This window comes from Vanessa tameamea, chromosome 20 (assembly GCF_037043105.1).
Source record: "Vanessa tameamea isolate UH-Manoa-2023 chromosome 20, ilVanTame1 primary haplotype, whole genome shotgun sequence".
Classification (NCBI taxonomy): Eukaryota; Metazoa; Arthropoda; class Insecta; order Lepidoptera; family Nymphalidae; genus Vanessa; species Vanessa tameamea.
In genome coordinates this window covers 8,702,460-8,723,605 of record NC_087328.1, presented here as the reverse complement: position 1 = coordinate 8,723,605, position 21,146 = coordinate 8,702,460, and the positions used below count along the sequence as shown (strand labels likewise).

Genomic DNA, 21,146 nt, shown 5'->3' with positions numbered 1-21,146 from the left:
ATATTTGAAACTCATCCCAGCAAACGAAAAAAAAAAACATTTTAATTTTCGAACTAGCACGCCGTTCGATTTAAATAATTAAGAACATTTCATTTAAAAGGTTGATAGTAATATTATTACAAGGCATGGATCACACTCACATATCGTAACGGTCATCTATACTAATACAAGCACAAATTGTCGGTCAAAACTAATACACATTTTTTAATTCTATCCTTTGTGAGAGTGTTTGACGATAGTGACTCACGCGCATACCTACAGGCTGATGAAATTTAAGCATCGATATTACGTGAGGCTTGAATGTATAACGTAACATTTTATTTATAGAACTTAAATGGAAAGTGTATTGGGTATTTTTTTTTTTTATAAAATAATATATTTATTTTTAAATTTTTTTTTGTTTATTTAATTGAGCTCGACATTGTATTCTAAACTCGAGCTTATGTTTGTTGATTTTTATTCAAAATAGTTATAATAATAATATTAAATAAAAGTAATACAGAAAACGTATCTGCAAAAAACGGATTTATTTTAATAATAATGGTGAATTTTATTAATATTAGTACTTAAAATTTCAGTTTTGGTTATGTTCTTTCTCAATAAATATCCCTTTTTAACGGAGTGGTCACGTCAAAATAAGCCTGACAGCAATGGTGACGTACTTTTTAAATATGATTAATGAAAAATTAAAGTTATGGTTTAACAATAATAACATTTTTTATGGTAAATTAATTTTCAGTAGTTAAAAATTAAAAAACCAATTTCAACTAAATTTTCAAGTCTAGTTATAAAAGTTGATTACGTAGGAAGCTTAGCCAATTATGAAATATAAGAAATATAATCACCTGTCACTCCTTCGGTTTAAGTAATTAGTATATACATAGGTATTGGCTGTTATGTCATTCTCCGGGTCAATGACATTCTAGCCAAAAAAATCTACCTAAATTAAATTAACTTAAAGTTCAATCGAATACAAATAATCTGATTAATATAAATATGTGTAAATGGTACAAATCTTCAGTACCTACTTATTGTTTGATGCATAAAATGTATGGTATTTATTATAAATTTAGTTTCATTTAATTAAAGTTTTTCCTTCATTGTTAAATTTTACAGCTTGTAAACTAACTTAACGGAGTTGACACAGACACACTGACAGGTCTAGACATTGTGTGCTCGCTGTAAATTAGAGGACAAGTGGAATTGAAATCTGTTTTCTTTGAGATTTTATCTAATGTTCGAACGTTGATTGTGTACCAGATTGTTTTGTATATAAACTAAATAATTTAAAAAATATGTCGGAGTTTTAGTGTCAAAAATTATTTTATAGTTCCCGAGGAATTAGGAATTAAAAGATATAACAAACATAGTGTATAATTATATACAATAAAATTTCCTGAGCTAGTTATATAATGGATTTGTTAACGAGTTATGTAATACTGAGACCTCCTCTAAATCATAGGATAGGTTTCCTCAAATTGATAATAACTCATATTAAGTATCCGAAGTCAATAAACCTTTCCTTATTTATAAATAAGTCATTAAAAAGTCATGTAATATAAAACGTTAAGCATTATCACACGAACTGATAAACTAATGAACCCCTAACAGTGACAGAGAAATTATGACGTAGTTGAATATTAATTATTATTTTATGTTTATGTTTATGAATATTAAAAATAACAAAACGTTAAAAGAAAATCGCAAATTCAAAGGCTTTAAAAAATGAATCATCGTCTAAGTAACATGGAGTTACAAACTACACTTGCACATTCAAGTATTGACATTCCATCTCAGGGCGCCTAGCAACAGTGACTCACGTGATAAATATAACACGCTGTATAACATCTGATGCAAGAGATAAGGTGCGTACACACAGTTTTTTCACCAACCGTGCCTACCCGTACCGTGTACCGTTCTAGTGAGTCATCGGGATGAGACCGGATGGCGTGGAGACGATATTAGAATAATGATTGTTCCAAATTTAAATTTTTTTTTCATTGGTATTGATGAAGTCGGTTTGATTTTCGAACTCGGTAAAAATGCGAATGTGTGATTTTGTACTTAAAATATATTAAAATCATTTTAATAAAAATATACATTGTGTTTCGTAACTTCATTAAAGAAGATAATATAGTTAAAAAAATATTATTCATGATTCGTTTAATATATGTATTTAATTTTATTCTTAAATACTATAAAATTATTAAATGATTGTTGTTTGGTATATTTATTTTATGTCTGTTTAATTATAGATAAAGTCTTATATATAAATTATAATTAAAATTTAAACTTGTGATATTAAATATATTTAACAAAAATATAAAGTCTAACATCCTCTCCATAGAGTTTCTCTTCTTCCACTCTGTTGACCAAACTCGAGACGATGTCTTCAGACATATTTTTTTTCTATTTGATGCCGAAAATATTTAACTTTTAAACGATTCAAATTATAATTAGGACTGTTTGAATATAGAGATGAACCACAATACACTTTCTATTGGAATAATTTTCTTTGGCCAATTTGAACTCTATGATATTGCAATAAAGACTATTTCTTTCGATACAGGATAGTTATAATTTGGCAAATGAAATTGGTCCTCTCGACCTGACATTGTTAATACGTTCCAAATGAGCAATATAAATCATAAATGTCATGTATTGTTAGTCGATAATTTTAAGTTAATCCCATATTGGACTTACAAAATAATAACGCGTTAGTAAATATTTAAGAGCCGAGATGGCCCAGTGATTAGAAAGCGTGCATGTTAACCGATGATTTCGGGTTAAAATCCAGGCAAGCACCACTGAATTTTCATGTGCTTAATTTGTGTTTATAATTCATCTCGTGCTTGGCGGTGAAGGAAAGCAACGTGAGGAAACCTGCATGTGTCTAATTTCAACGAAATTCTGCCACATGTGTATTCCACCAACCCGCATTGGAGCAGCGTGGTGGAATATGCTCCAAAACCTTCTCATCGAAGTGAGAGGAGGCCTTAGCGCAGCAGTGGGAAATTACATGCTGTTAATATAAAATAAATAATATTTAATACTTTCAATGTAAGAGAATGGCTCTGAGCTGTTAGAAGTTGAATTCCCGATTATATCCACACAGAATATTTACATAATAATTTAAATTTATTTATGTTATAGTTTCGTTATTTTAATTTGGTATAAGTGAATGCTGCCTTACTGCCTACTCAGTTTTCTTAGTCTCTTAATTTGCTAGTACCTCACTTAAATGACTTCTAGGATATTCCGAGTCGTTGGCTATGTCGTCTGTAATTTACGACCTACGACCTCTAATGCACATATTGGCAGATATTTATATTGTATATTAGCTGTGCCCGCGACTTCATGCGCGTTTCAATTTAGCAAACAAGTTTTTGTTGTAGCCTTAGCTACTCCTTATTACGTCAGCTTTCTGCCAGTGAAAGTCCCGTCATCGGTCCAGCAGTTTCAGAGATTAGGCGGAACAAACAGTCAGACAGACAGACAAAAACTGTAAAAAAATTATTATATGTATAGATAAATTAAAAAAAAAAAATCCTAAAACTTAAACTGTAATGCTATCTGGTAATAATAAAAGCAGGAGTACAAAAATAAGGTTCGAGATGACCGAACGGCTTTCCGAGCTCTGAGTCGAAATCGTCGACGCGAAAATCTGCGAATTGGGCCTTCGGATAGCGCCGCATAAGACAACACAAGTGGCCGGTGGACCGGGAACCGCCCCGTTCGCACATCATTTGCGTAGGTGATTCAAACGTCCAGGTGGCCAGGTACATGAAATACCTGGGCCTTGTCCTGGACGGTCGCTGGAGCTTTGAAGAGTACTTCAAGCTCCTGGCCCCCCTGATCGAGAAGGCAGTGGGTGCGATGCACAGACTGCTGCCTAGTCTCGGGGGACCGAGGGAGGAGGTTCGCCGCCTCTATGCTGGTGTCGTGCGATCGATGGCCCTCTACGGTGCGCCCGTTTGGTCACACCGACTGACGTGCGCCCGCCGCTGCAAGACTAAGATCCTGAGTCTGCAGCGGAGAGTGTCCATCCACATGGTGCGAGGATATCGCACAATATCCTTCGAGGCGGCGACCCTTCTGGCGTGCTTTCCGCCGTTGGACATCCTGACGAAGAGGGACGCGAGGGTCTACGACCGGACTCGTGCCCGTCGTCAAAGTCGCGGAAATGCGTCCTACCCTGCCAGTACTTTCGGTGCGTTCAGGCAGCAAGAGCAGCGAAGGGCTCTCACGACGTGGTGCGCCCGTCCGCCCGAAGATAAAAAAGTACATATAATACGTAAATACTATGAGATGAATTATCACAAGTACGGACATATAAGCCAAGTAAATAAATAAAAAAATCGATGTTTAATGTATACAACTAAAGTGTTTGTTTAACTGACTGATCTTAGGATCTATCAGTCGATTTAAAAAAAAATCGCGAAGACATTCCGTTCATTGAAAAAGGTGATGAAGTAGCTTAACGGGGGTGAAACAGCGGCCGAAACTAGTCATATCCCAAATAAGAAACTATAAAAGCGTTAAAGGGATGACTTTTGAAATGCGTGTGACAAACGTGTACGAGTATGACAAAGACGAATTGGTCGTAATTGTTATGAAGGATTAATCTGTCATACGATTTTATCTCATGTTTTTTTTTTTTTTGGTAAATTAGTTTGTCATTTCAATGTAATTAGATAAAGAGATCTTGACATAATGTTGAGAAGTTAAGTCAATTTGTCGGATGGAATCTCACTAACACTTCGTATGTGTGTGTGAGTTTATATGTAATGTTTGTTAGTGAATCATGTTTGAATGATTAGTCGGATTCCAATGATGTTTGGTATATAAGTAAATGGGGTGAAGACAGATTATCATATCATTTTACTTGGTGGCTTTGTGCAAGTCTGTCTGGGTAGGTACCATCCACTCATCAGATACTCTACCGCCAAACAGCAGTACTCAGTATTGTTGTGTTCCAGTTTGAAAGGTGTTTGTGCCAGTGAAACTACAGGCACAAGGGACATAACATCCTAATTACCAAGGTTGGTGGCGCATTGGCGATGAGAGTAATGGTTAATATTCCTTACAGCGCCATTGTCTATGAGGATGGTGACTACTCACATCAGGTGGCCCATTTGCTCGTCCGCCAATCTATATCATAAAAATAAAGATTGGAACCCAGGGTTCAGTAGTTATAATACTTTAAGCAACGATTGGGGTCTCAGTTTTCTTTTGGGTAATTTCTGTTTCTAATTAATATCGTACATGCAAATGTAAATAAAGTAAAGTAAATGAAAAAAATGGTAGAGAAACCTATATGTTTCAGCTGTTATTCTGCCGCGTGATGCAATAGACATTCGATCTTTTCCTCAAGATAAAAGGAGGCGTGAGACTAGCTGGTTATAAGATGATAATATTTATATTATTAACAAATGTTGCCGTCGAAATCAAAATGGAAATATACTTTATTCAAGTAGGCTCCTAAAAGTACTTTTGGTAGTGTTACATAAAACACAAAACTCCCTCCTGAATATAAATTATACAAATATTTAATTTATGTATATACAGCGTGAACTTGTTGACTAACACGTACAAACTACGCTTTTTTATCATCTGTATACTTGTGAGTTGAGTAATATGCCTTAAACATTAATGTTTTTTTTATAAAAAACGATTTAAATTTCTTAATTTTCAACGTTAATTTATTTTTACATATTTTATATATAATGTTTTAAATGTTTAAACCTTGGATGGAAGTTGTTTGAAGTTTATATCTGGGTAGTTTTAACATTTTTATGCAATAGCTAGGGACAGGCAAATTAAATTACGTCACACCAATGCTCCACGAACTTTGGAATAATATTATTCAGAGCTGTTAACATGATTTTATGCCTATAATGACTAGACTACATTTTTAAATTTAGAATCGGCCCCTATGGACCCTAAAATTCATTATATTAACAGCCTGTAAATTTCCCACTGCTGGGCTAAGGCCTCCTCTCCCTTTGAGGAGAAAGTTTTTGAGCATACCTCACCACGCTGCTCCAATGCCGGTTGGTAGGATACAGATGTGACAGAATTTCGTTGAAATTAGACACATGCAGGTTTCCTCACGATGTTTTTCTTTTCCGCCGAGCTCGAGTTGAATTATACACACAAATTAAGCACATGAAAATTCAGTGATGCCTGTCTGGGTTTTAACCCGAAATCATCGGTTAAGATGCACGCGTTCTAACCACTGGGCCATCTCAGCTCTCTCCTAAAATTCTATTATGACATATTTGCAATCCTATATTAACTTTAGATTACATAAAAACTAATGTAATACTCCTTTAGAATGTAATACTTAATATTAAATATTATACGAATTTTATCTACATATATATTACAGACGAGTATCTAGCATTTTGTATAATAATCATTATACAGTTGTCTTTTTAATCTGGCAACATAAACATTGACAGATACTGGTCATGGTGGAAAAATTGATTGGATAGATAAATATATGATTTCATTGGGCGTCGTGTAAAACATGAACTATAATTGTTATAAAATAAGAAAACGTAAGAAATATCGTTTTCTTTCTGAGTTGAGCAAGTTCTTTCTACTATACCTATATAAGCTACGAAAAACATTTATAAATATGTCATAATACAATATGACATTTATTGGAGAACAGATAATGTAAAATTCCCTAATTGCTTGATACGAAACTGGCAAACTTGGATAGTATTCTAAACTCACTCGTTAGTATATCGAACACTCAGACGATTCCATTAGTGGGATGGCAGAACTAGAAATTTAATCAGGCGTCCGAAGTTTCGCATGCTGATTAGATCGAACCGGTTTTGACCAGTTATCGAATATTGTTGTTGTTTTTAGTTCAAGTGTATTCTAATTACTTATTGTTATTATATAATAAATGTTTCAATAATAATTATATTCAAATTAGAATTTCAATTATTTAAACGAAGACGAAGATGTTGTGTGTTTTTTGTTTCGTTTATTGAAATTCGAATCGAGATGAAAGTAGGAAACGTTCGTAACAATCGATTTTACTTTCAAAGGAACTTTTATTAGCGATGTGTATCGACTGAACACTTTTCAATAAAAACTTTACCAATTTCAACTCGTACGAACTCCACATCGGCCAATTAATTATGAATATTTCAAACAATTATAGTCGTGGTACGGTTTCATGAAAATTGTCGAAACTTTCTCCCGTCCACCTAATATTATGGTTTCGTTCACAAAGAGAAAATAATTAATCGTGCTACAAATATTTAATTATCGGACGTATGCTTTTGTCATATTAATAATGTTTTAATTTTATTTCACGATATATTCGCCTTGTTAAACGACATCCTTTGCCTAATTTGATCAAAGCTTCAAATACTTGTATTCAATGTATATTTTAAATAAACGTAATTATTATTAAAGCTGAAATTTATTATGTTTAAATTATTATTGTTACTGTTGTAATTATGTACTTTCAATTTCCACTGGTTGACAGGAGGGCTGGTTCGTTTTTAGCCCAGAGGAACGGAATTGCGATTCAACGGGGAAATGCTGCTAGCATTCTTGCCACCATTCCACGCGGTCAAGATTTATACAGTAACTATTTTTAATTCATATTTGTATATATATTTAAGCACTTAATGTTATCAATTCTTATAATAAACAGTTGATTTTGTTTTGGTATTGACCCTATGTATAAGATACTTTCAATGGAATATGTACTTTATTACCGTGTATTAAAATAAAAAATATCTAATCATTTTATAAAAAAATATAATGGATACAATATAGGAGTATCGTGTACCGTTGGGTTTGTTCTCTGACTTAAAACGTTGATTGAAAGAGATTTCTGGTTTAATAATAATTAAATCTTACGCACTTCTCTAATTAAGACATTGATTTATTGAATTCTATTATGAAATATGAGATTTTCTCTGGAAGTCCTTGCGAACTAAGATGTACACTGGCTAACTCTTCAAACCGTAACATAACATTACTAGATTTTGCTGTTTGTCCTCCCAGGTTTTTTTTTTTAATTGAAAGATGTCGATATAAGAAAATTGGGTATATTTTTGATAATTTACTATAAAATAAAAATGTGTCTGCAACTCAGTATACAGGTATTTAGTAAAAACTTCTTTTTTTGTCATAAATGAACACATACATAGGTACATATTACTCACTACATACAATACATACATATATATTAGTCTGTTTACAATTTGTCTGTTATTTTTTTTAAATATTTTTAACTTAAATTAGATTCGATAATTTATCATATTGATTATTATTATTTTAAATATAAAAGACGTTATGACTTATATTATGAATTTATTTATAATAACTTATCTTAATTAGTTTGTAACGTACATATTGAAAATACTGTCTTCATTTAAAAATGAAGAGTTCAAAATTTAACTTTAAAATTAAACTAAAAAATATTTCTCCCAGGGCAAGTAGAAAATAAAAAAGTAATAGTCTACATTAACTCATAAACATATTTTAATAACTCAACACAATATGCTTACATTGTATGAAACTGAACGATGAATGATATAATCGATCATTACACAGTTTCATTCAAAATAACGGTTACCGAAACGTGACGTTCAGAATATGGTCCTATTTAACGATTTAAAGTGTCAACGGATAATGGTTTCCAGTTTATTGGTCTTAAATCAAATATGGTGTAAATTATGTTTGAATGTCTCCTCATTCATGGTCTTTGATACATCAAACCTTTTTTGTTGTTACATTGTAATAGATATATTTTATTATTTAAACTGTTTTTTTTTTTTTTAATAAATCTTTAATGTTTTACGAAGCAAAGAAATTGTAGGAAAACTTGAATTCAATACATATGTGATCAATATATTTTTTTTTTAGCTACACGACACTAGCTATTTCTCCCGACGTCACTTTGGTTCAAGAATTTATAACAATCCATATATTTAACATACCACTATATATTACAAAATAAAGACCCTCCTCGTGTCTGTATATTTGAACGCAAAAAACTTAAAAACTTCCGAATTATTTTCATACAGTTTTCACGAATGCACGAAGTGATTCATGAGGAAGGTTTGGGTGTATAATTAATTATGACTTTATGTAAATTGGTATGACAATGTTTGTGGAAGTAATAGGAAAAAAACATGCTGACTGTGAGCTTTACTGGTACCGCGTTAACCTATATAGTTATACTAAATACTAGCTGAACCTGCGGCTTTACTCCTTAGGGGTGGAGTTTCGTGTAATCTGTTCTTAGCAGATGTCTACACCCTATATGTAACCTACCTGCCAAATTTAAAGTTTGTAAGGGTTATAGTTTCTGAGATTTCGTGATTAATCAGTGAGTGGTATTTAGCTTTTATATATATAGAAGATTACGTTATAAACATTTTATGAATACATTTATTGTGGCGAGGGACGAGCATCTAGTACCTTTTTTTTTTTTTTTTTTCTCACTGTAAAAACGCGTTACGCGCTTCCCCTACGTGATGGAAGGTGGGGGGGTGTGTGGGACTCCCCGGAGCCCTGGACGCCGAGTGCGCCCAGGTATGCCGGGTTTACCCACTAAAAAACCAGCGGTACCCTCTCCATCTTTCGGTGGGCGCCACGGGATCGCTTGTGCATGCTACCGTGACGCCCTGACGGTCGGCCCGCCTATGCGGGCCTCCAACACCTAGAGGGGGTTCTCGGGGTGTGAGCATCTAGTACCTATTCTAGCTATAGAATATCTCGTCACGTTCTCGGAAGTCCTCCTGACGTTCAATAGAACAGCATGTATTTTTTTTTTTATGTAATAGGTGGCAAACGAGCAGAAGACTCACCTGATGGAAAGTGACTACCACCGCCCATGGACATCTGCAACTCCGGGGGGCTTGCAGGCGCGTTGCCGACCTTTAAGGAAGAAAATGTAGCTTGAAATTCCCTATAACATCCTCGTAGAGGCCTTCTAGTTGATATCTACCAGTGGAATACATAACCGTTACTTTGCCTCGTTTACATACAGTTTTACGGTACCGTTAAAACTAAGAAACAATAATATTACTTATTCTATAATAAAGAACTTAGCTCATTACATATTAACGAGTTAAAGCTATAATAATGGACGTAAAACTGTTGTAAGGCGCATTAAAAATAGTATGAGTAATAATCTTTAAGGCGTCATAATTCTGTGCTGTTTACTCAAGTTATTGAATATCTCGTTGGTCTAGTGGCTGCGTTATAAGCAGGGGTAATTCTACTAAATTACAACGGTCTAACTAACGGAACTAAAACCGTTGTATTAGTAGAATAGGAAAAAGGCTTAACGAGGTATACCGATGAAGGCATATTTTTTTAGTAGAATTGACCCCCCAGTCTTTTGGGCTTAAATCGGGTGTCGGGTCAACCTAAGATGATAGTGCAACACATATGAACCTCGGAAAGGTATTAGCTGTTGCTCCGAGGTCTGATAGGGGCTTGGAGAAAGTTCAAGATAAATGAAAACAATTTAAAAAATATTTAAAATCGATGCGTCTAAACCAGTAAGTTATAAAATACATAAAATTGTTTTGCAAGTTAATTTTTACGTTATATTTGATGAGGGTCTTTGTTAGTGGCGCGTTGGCGTTTTAAGGAATAATTAATATTTCTTACAATGCCAAATTCTATGAGCGTTGATCACTTATAACCAGTCGGCCCAACTAGCCAGCCTGCTTATTTTAAAAAAAAGAAACAGAGGCTTACTGTTTTATAATATATTGACTTATAACGTAACTTTTTGTAATTCAAATAACAAAACAAATGATCGCTTATCGGTAATGAAGGATGACGAAAGACTTGAAGTGTTCACAAATGAGTTGAAATACACCAACTGTTTGCTGAAGATAAAAACATGGAGTTTGGTCCAAGGATCAAACCGCTTACGTCCAAAACATATAACATTGTGTATTTCATTAACCGCTACCAAAATAAAATATTACACAATTAGTTTAGATGTACGTCGTGTTACAAACAAAAATATAGGTGTGTGTGTGTGTGTTGATAGACATTAAATACCTTAATTTAGTCCTTATTTTTCCGGATAATTAAAATGATAATACAGCGAGTTTTGAATAATTTTTATTACACATTGTGTTAAGAGCGTCAGAGAATATAAATAAAAGTTTCAGTGATGCTCAAAGTTGTTCCTTTCGCTATAACGATCGCACACACACACCCATAGCACAAGGTTTGTCACAGAACGAGAAATTTCAGTCAAGGTAACAAAATAAAGAACGCATGGCAAAATTTTTAAGATTGTTGCATAGATTCTTTTTTCTATAATATATTTAGTTTTTAAATTAACACAAAAGCATTTTTTTTTAATAATAAAGATGTAAAATTTATAACGACATTGTCTGTCACCTGTCATGACCAGATACGAGTATGATATAATCGTATCTTGTAAAATAGTCCCTATCTTCGTTCAAATTAATGTCTCATACTAGGCAAAATTAGCTTCAACAAAGGAGACCTTACTCAAAACCTTAGTGGCCTATAAACTTCTTTTGTTACGTAGATGTTTCTCTATCATGTTAATGTTTTGGAGCCACCCAAAAGCTCTCACGAATTGGCTCCGTTCATGTTATGCGATTAAAATTACATGATATAGAAAATTATCAAATGTGTATAATTCTTCAGGGTTAATTTTATATAGATATATGCACAGATCTGACAGTCACACGGTGCGGTGTGTGAGTGGAGACGTCAGACTAGTATGAATTACGCTTCTATTTACTTCAGGGAATCACGACGAATACCTAAAAATTTTGGCTATGACATTTATGGATACGAGGAAACACATACAGTTGTGTGTAAATATAGTTAGAAGAATATTTGAATTAATTATATAATTTAATTAATCATATTTATAGAAACACTTCAATCAGTTATCGTTTAAAGTAGTTAATAAAATTATAAAAAATACAAAATATAGTCCAAATTATTTCTTCCGAACTGTAGAGGTGTTCTGTAAGAAGAAACACGAAACTCACCGCAGAACTCGAGCGTGATACATAAGTTTATTAAGTCTGTTTTTAGTATTTCACGAGTGAGATACGAAGCGAATTCTGACAGAATTTCTTCGCTGAATTCTCTGTTACGGTCTTTCAGCTAATTAAGCGACTAGCTCGTTGGTTCCCAGAAGTCTGAATCAGTTTCTAGTCAGTTTTTTTCTTTCTTTTTTTTCCCCTTGTTTTATCCCAATGTAAGTAGCTAAAGCACTTGTGTTATGGAAAATCAGAAGTAACGACGGTACCACAAACTCCCAGACCCAAGACAACATAGAAAACTAATGAACTTTTTCTACATCGACTCGGCCGGGAATCGAACGCGGGACCTCGGAGTGGCGTACCCATGAAAATTGGTGTACACACTACTCGACCACGGAGGTCGTCTTTTATAAAATGATAATTTAATATTCTAAACCAAATATCTTGGACCAAACCAAAATAATAGATAAAGACTGCAGGCCGTCAAATTTTATTAAAAACTTCTTTGTGTTGGTCGTTATTAGTTTATGGCGACAGCTCGTTAATCGTATGTAAAATATTTTGATAAGGAATGTGGTCCCTTTGTTTAATGGAGTTTATTGACTTTTACCTGGAAATTAGCTTGAATCACCAAAGTGCATTGAGGTAAACGGTTTCAAGTATCTGGATCGATTTGAGTATATTAGTCTATTGATTGTATTGATTCCGATGAAATCTATGGTGCTTGTAGACAACTATAAATTACCTTTGTATATACAATCTAAATAATAACAGATGGATCGCTTCATTTGATCATACTGTTGTAATGCCGAGATAGAACGCGTGCATCTTAACCGATGATTTCGGGTTCAAACCCAGGCAGGCACCACTGTATCTTCATGTGCTTAATTTGTGTATATAATTCATCTCGTGCTCGGCGGTGAAGGAAAACATCGTGAGGAAACCTGCATGTGTCTAATTTCAACAAAATTCTGCCACATGTGTATTCCACAGACCCGCATTGGAGCAGCGTGGTGGAATATGCTCCAAACCTTCTTCTCAAAGGGAGATGAAGCCTTAGCCCAGCAGCAGGAAATTTACAACATGCTAATGTAAAAACATCTTCAATATCACAATACTTTTAATTATAAGTTCTTTTAATAGTATCTACAGAGGATTTTGATCGTGAATTAGATAAAATAAAAAACAGCGTTTATTTTCGTCTATTTTAAACGTATTTAAGATATTAAATATATTATTGTATTGTGCTAAAATTCGTGCAAACTATTAAATGAAAAATGAAATGGTCGATCAAAGCGTACTAAATATAGCTGTACAGCTAGAGTAACTGTATCAAAAAGGTACTGATGGGCTAAGGCCATTCCTTTGGGGAGTACATTTTTTATTGTTTACGTTAAGATCTTATTCCCCCTACACTGCTCCAATTCGGGTTGTTGGATGCATATGTGGCTGAATTTCATTGAAATTTGGTTTCCTCGTGATGATTTTATTTGCTGAGCACGACATGAATCATAAACAACAACAAATTAACAACATAAGTACTAAATATGTGATTAAATAAATGTATGTAACAATTTGATGTTCTTATCTATACATATAATAAAATTGGAGTGTCTGTTTGTAATATTAAAATAACCCATATTTACTAAATGCATATGTATGTATGTATACACGGTACATATACCAAAATAACATTTTTTACAATTTTTGTCTGTCTGTCTGTTTGTTCCGGCTAATCTCTGGAACGGCTGAACCGATTTCGACGGGACTTTGACTGGCAGATAGCGGATGTAATAAGGAGTAACTTAGGCTACTTTAATTATAGAATTATATATAGAATAAAAATATCCAAACGCTACAATATCCAAATAACTTAAATTCAAACAACGCGCACGATGTCGCGGGCACAGCTTCGCAGCGGGCGTCATAAATATAGTACATACTTTACAATAGATCAATTGAAATACTTTTAAGCTCCAACGGTTTTTTATAAGAAATAAACAAATAAACTTCTTATACTTTGTATTGCTTTTTGGCGGCATTATAAGTGGGCGGAGTGTCTGTTTGGTCTGTATTGGTCCAGTGGTTACCATTTAGTTTGCTGATTACTAGCGATCTTGGGTGCAAATCTATGGTCAGAGCTGTTAAAACTGTATTGGCATTTTGATCCAGAAATTATCCATAGCAGCCCAGAGTTTGGAAGTTGATAATGAAAACATCCATACCAGTACTTTTGTCGTCGAATTTGCAGTTCCATGGAATTTTGAGAATGAAGAAAAAATTGTGCATACATATTTTAGTTTGCACTATAATAACAGTGTATTAAAAAAACCCCTGTCGTTGATCTTCTTTTATTCGAGGCCATTGAGTAACAAAATACAGAAGATAAATTCTAATACTTTAGAAAACCCTCCGACCGCGAATCACACTCGCACTTGGCGTTTCTTCGTCATAATTACAATTCCATTAGAAACTAATGATTCTTTTAAGGCAGATTATTTATGATTCATAGCAGGCTGTCTCTGGTTTTACAAGCAATTAGCATATATTATTGTGCCATTAACGGATTGAGATAATAGAGAGGTGTGGTCGATAATTATTGTATATTTACGTTTAAAAATTGTAAACTAATGTAGGTTCCATATGAATATAATAATAATTCCGAATAATTGCTTGAATTTCCGAAGTTGACCTTGAAATTAAAATTTAAGTATTTGGTAATCTTCTATTCATATATTCATATATTCATATGTTTACATATTCAAGCATTACCCCGTTTATAATAAAGGTTATGTACACCGTAGCAGCTATGACGTAAATCTTTATAGATTTAATAATATAGTCCAGAAATTGATGTACCATGAATTTCTGAACGTAAAGATGCCTCACACATATTCAAGCGAAGTCCCGGTAACAACAATCCGTTCAGAAATGAAAATATATTCAGCGTATGATTCAAACACGTGCATAGGAAAAAAAATGACACATTCCATAAATATTGTATAGTGGTTCGAGGTCGCTATCCTTGGACATAATTTATCAGTCGCTGTATAAACCAAGGTCGCTTTTGTCACGTGAGTAGTGCGCATGCGGGTTGCGTGGCTCGGAAAATGTGGAAAATATTAACGATTAGAATTATCCGATGGAAAAAAATTCATAATTTTAATGTACCGAATTGTAAGGTTAGAGATTATTTCAATGTAGTTGGAGAAAATTAAACGCAGGAAAAACTAAAAGATATATACGTCATGTTTATTATGAGAAAGCTCGAAAATTATTGCGAAAAAAAAAACAATTAAAAAAAAAAATTAAAATCAAAATAATATTTTTTATTCTAGTTGACTTTACTTTAGTTGTATTGTTAGCACTTTTTAATCCTTCGTAATGCTACAGGACTGAATGTAAAGCTACAATTGGTTCCGTATATAGATTCTACGGAGATTAATCGAGACACTTCGTTGTTGAGAGCAACAAAATCGAGCTGTTACACACATTTGAAATTATATACATATATAGTTAACTACATATGTACGTGTATTAAAAGTATGATAAACTTAATTTTAAACTCTTGAAAGTAATATGTGTATTAAAAGTATGATAAACTTAATTTTAAACTCTTGAAAGTAATAATAATTTTACTATAAACTGTACATATCGTTTTAAGCGAATGCATTATTAAAATAACGTATCAATTTTATTTAAACTAAACCAATTCGAGAATACACCGAAAATTAGTATCGATCACAAATTCAATGCACCGAGTTAATTTTAGTCATTCTCGTTTTTGCATCATAATCCTTTTGCTACAGGCTCAATTTGTTAAACGTTCAATCGAATTTAGTCTCAAACGCGCTGTTATAAATATCAAAACTGTACGCAATCAATTCAATTGCTAATCAATCAATGAAGGGTGTATTGAAATCAATCGCAGGTGTTCGAATGATGTGGCTTTTTTGCTTTATGTATGAATACGTGTTTCAATAGCATTGTCACGATACTATTGTCATCGACAACCAAACAGAGGGATGGTTCGCTGTTTATAAAATGTAATGACGTTATTTTTATCAAACTACAAATACGTTGAATTTAACTAATATATATTTGGTGTGTTGCATATCTTTTACTACAGTAGACATTGGTCTCGAGGTCTTGGGTTTTCTATAAAGTAATTCCTGTTGTGTCCAATGGCCACCCCATTGGAGTATTAGAGCACGGGAACTGAGAAAGCACCTTGAGAAAACGTCTTGGCGCACAAACTTCAAATCTCCTGCGTTTTTAGCTAGTCTACCATGAGAATGGGCGTCGTAATGGAAATAGTTCAGATAATCATAATATAATTGCTATTTAATTTCACTTCTGATTTTTAAGCGAAAATTATTCTAAATTCTAGATGCCTACGATACTAAGAACATCACCATAATTTAAACAATCGTATGTGGTATGCAATTTTATAGCTAACATAATTTATTTCACAAGAAACTTCATATAAAACTTATATACCTACTTTAATATATATATATATATATAAGCTTGTTTATTATCGGTGGCCACCAGAAACATTCATATAGACAATCCTATTTAAAACCCAGTCGGGTTAGTACATTTATTTAACTTAAAACGATTCGTCGATTTGTGTTGTTCAGGGTACACATAACCACCTAAATAATCTTATGATCGTGATACCCGAATTCAAGTATTTTACGTTTATCAAATTAAATGAAAAACAAGATATTTAAACATTGAATCAATTGCAATCCCAAATTCAAGTATTTTACGTTTATCAAATTAAATGAAAAACAAGATATTTAAACATTGAATCAATTGCAATCCCAAATTCAAGTATTTTACGTTTATCAAATTAAATGAAAAGATATTTAAACATTGAATCAATTGCAATAAGAATTATATATTATGTTATCATCATATAAATAATTTCCTATGGATTAATATTTTCATCTCTTTTCTGCTCTGAATGTATTTCAAAATGTTGAATTTAAATTGGGACTGAAATCCACTCTTTTTTATTTGTCAGTATTAATCTAAAAAGTAAGGATAGTCATGCAAAAACCGTTGAATTATTACATTTACAATATGAATTTAAGTACTCTATAATATATAAATATATATATATATATAGCTACGTAATACAATTACTGGGGATTGTCAACCTATAGTTTCATAAACATCGCAAGTATATGCAAATTCAAGAACAAAGACGAGTTACATTAAACAATAGCACGGCTCCGTCTGAATAGAGAAAATAATGTATCTATTATATTAAAAATTATGATATTTATTTTATTCATTGAATTTCTTCATAGAAATTAATTCCTTGAAACCGAGTTTTAACCGTTTCATTAAACTGAATTAATTTCCTCGAAACATTAAAAAACATTATTTTGCAGCAAAAACGATTCAACTAAATGGAACCTATAAAGATGGTCAACTCAAATTTGAAATTTTAAATTCACGACGCTTTGTGAAGTATGACATCAAAAATAATTATTAAAAAAATGTTATGAAATTTGTACATTGCTAAAAATATTTTTTTTGAAGTTTAATAAACTAACTCATCTTCAATTTATACGACAAAATGCACTGCAGTGTACTAACAACTCACACCTCATATATATCAAAACATTAGTGTCATTACACCGCCAGCCAATATAATGTTAACACACAACAAACTATCAGTCAAGTTGCATTTGGCTGCAATATTCATTAAGGGCTCACAGCAGCTATTAATTCGCGCCAACCCTGCTGCAAGTTGATGCAAGCTATTGTGCTAAGGTTTGTTTAATGTTTTGTGATATAGGGTTGTCACAAATGAAAAAAATATATACACGTATTTGATTTCTATTTATTTAAATATTAATAAAGAGGTGTTAAAATTAATATTATGTGTCACTCTACTGTATGTAATTCCTTGCTTAAATAATATTATAAATGAATGAATTCGTTTCATTTCTAACTCTCCTCGTCACTACTTCGCACTGGTAAAATAAGTGTAGATGGAACGACAAACGCACAAATATTGAATATTGTCTTTTTTAGCCAGGGATTTGCTAACTTAGGCAGTACAAGTCCCCTTATCACGATCGGATAAACGCATAGAGACATAAACGCTTTAGTAGTCATAGAAAAGAGATATATCGGATTTCAAGAGACTGACTCGAATTAAGGGTTATGTTTATTAATAAATTTTATCTTGTGTAAAACTAGAGTATATCATTTAGTATATCCAATACGTGCAGTATTTAATATACTCAAAGTGAATTTGAAAAAATAAGTATTTTAGATGTAATTATATGTCTATGTACTTGGTATTAAGGCTATGTGCAAGTCCGTCTGGGCAGGCACCAACAATTCAATAAAACTTCCACCGCCAAACATCAAAACTTAGTGTTGTTGCGTTCCAGTTTCAGGGGCGAGCGATCTTGTATCTACAGACACAAGGGACATAACATCTTAGATCCTAAGGTTGGGGGCTCATTGATTGAAACAGGCGACCTGTTAGTACCTTATTTATTATATAAACGACACAACAAAAACAATATATTTACAAAAATATAAATGTCAAAATAGATTTAACTCCTAACTTTGATATAATCATTATGTTTTTTAAACTTTTGATTCTAAATTTTATTTTCGAATACATCTTATAAATACATTGATGTTACTTAGAATAAATATAAACATCACACAATGTCTTTACGTCGCAGAAATTATACTATGATTCATTTCCACTGATCTTGACATCATTCATATTGCATACAGTTATGTATGACTAAAAGAGAAAGCGGCCGAGGGCCGAGGGGTGACCCTGAATTTCTGAATGTGTGATGTTTACTGATGTTAATCTCAAGGTTCAGATTTACAACTATTTATAAGAATCACAGTTGCTAGACATGAATGCTAAGCGACTACTAACATCTTATTCAGATAATAATCAAATTTAGATGATTATATGGATTTTTTATGATCAGATTCTGCCATGACCATAACATTCACCAGTTTATTCTATCAATGGAACTATTATAATAAACCTAATATATCATATTATAATTCAATAATTATAAGTAAGTATAGAAATTTTGGAAAAAATTATTTATTTAGGCAGTTTGGCTTTTCTACGTGGGTGATGCAACTATAAAAGATAAAAACAGACTATCATTTCACTTGGCAGTAAAATAATAGTAGTCTGATGTAAGGAATGGTTGGTATTTGGCGCCAATTTCTATGGGCGGTGGTGATCACTTTACAAAAAAACATCATGCTCTTTTGACTCTTTTGAAAGAGTAAATAATTGCGCAGGAAATATTATTATGTAAAGTGTACAGACAAATATCGATGCACTGTTAATCTCATATGGATGACAATTCAACAAAATCCGAGGTATATAAGTCTCGGTACATTGGCATGACGTGCTTTCTAAGGGAGAGTAACACAGCCAAAATTCTAACTTCGAGATGCTATTAAGAATATTTTAAGCCTCGTATTATATATATATCTGCATGTGGCTAATGATAATCTGACGCATGAGTATCCACCAACTCGTATTGGAGCAGCTCCAAGCCATCTCCCCAAAAATAGGGAAGATCTTGGCCCAGCCGTGCGATATTTACAAGCTGTCAGTAGACCATCACGGCAGTTACGTCACATAAATCCTTACGCATATTAACAACAAAAATATAATTTGTAATTAGAAAGATACATTGGAATTTATTTGAACAAACTATTCAACCCTGTCGCGATACTAACCGCCTTTGTTCAGGTCTGTCCGTGTAACTAATGATTAATAGCATCTATGAAGTCGGTAATTTTCAACGGATTTCACGGCGAAAACTGAAAACTGTTTTTAATTAAATTGATACGTCACAGCCAGGGTACGCCTTTCGTGTGTTGTGGTTTATTTTTGTTGCACTAATTAAAGATAAATGTTTTAATGAAACTCAATTGCGAATTTTTCGGTTTGCGTTCCGTAAGTGCAGTGAAATTTACTGTTATTTGACATTAAATTTACTATTTGCAATGTTTTATTAGTGAATACTCTGGGTGATGTTTAAGGATTTGTAAATTAATTGTTAGAAGGCAAGCGAGTAAATACAATACTATATATATCTAAGTCATTTTATTTGTAATTCAAATTTGATTTCAATTTAATTTCAACAAATCATACGTAAGTATTCTGAGTTTGTTTACTAAATCGTATTCGAATAAATAGAATTAAAGTTTGAGAATTCATACAGAGGTTCATTCACACACTTGTTCTTTAATCGACAGTTTATGATAATCCTCATTTGAATACATCAATACTTCACGTATTTGCATACAAAACAATTCATGCAAATCGATCTCGCAAATAAACTAACATTTACAAGTTCTCACAGACAATTAGGTGGTTGTTTAAGTAAAAAATTTAGCAACATTTGTCAAGTGAATTTAAATATAGAATTGTTGTAGATTTCAACGTAAGTCGGAATGCAAATTTTATTCCACAATCTCCCTTGATCGGTGTTTAAATGAGATTTTTATACAAGTGCAAGGATTTCGCTTCCCAGCTCGATGTTCCGTGGGAAGGTCTATGCATTTTTGTATGAAATCCGGTGAAATGTTCCGAATTTAAATTTTATAATTTGTTTAGATTTATCAAAAGGGGATTGAATTATATTTAATTCATTGTCTACCTTACACAATTAAAATTTTCTTTTACCCGTTTCATCTAATGTGTTTGAGGTTATAGTTTTATATATGATTATATGTTTTTTATCGGATTAAGCTTAAATTATTTCCGAACACCTATCTCATATAAAACAATCAAATGCTAAAAAAAATAGGTTGTATATTTGTATGATGAAGAATGTTCTTAATTTAAAAAGCAATATTTTAATGTGTTTACTTTAAATAATAAAAATATTGGTATTTTTTGTATCCATTCTTTATGTAATTATGTTGTAGAAAAAAATCACTCAGTCAAAAAAATGCAAACTAGACAAGGGTGCGTAATTCAAACGATTCTTCATACTGGTGGTTATATAATATTTGAATATTTCTCATGGTCAATTTGACATCATACCACATCGGTTACAACAAAGTTATATTGATTTT

The 21,146-nt window shown here is 32.6% G+C and overlaps 2 protein-coding genes across 2 annotated transcripts in view; one reads left to right on the top strand and one right to left on the bottom strand.

Moving 5' to 3' along the window:
• LOC113401615 (uncharacterized) overlaps positions 1-21,146 on the bottom strand; it is a 252,847-nt gene that overhangs the window by 177,204 nt on the left and 54,497 nt on the right. The gene's annotated exons all lie outside the window — the stretch shown is intronic.
• Positions 3,784-4,481, top strand: LOC135193884 (uncharacterized). The gene is made up of 2 exons (XM_064218146.1): positions 3,784-4,281; positions 4,410-4,481. The coding sequence occupies exons 1-2, from the start codon at positions 3,784-3,786 to the stop codon at positions 4,479-4,481; spliced, it is 570 nt and encodes a 189-aa protein (XP_064074216.1).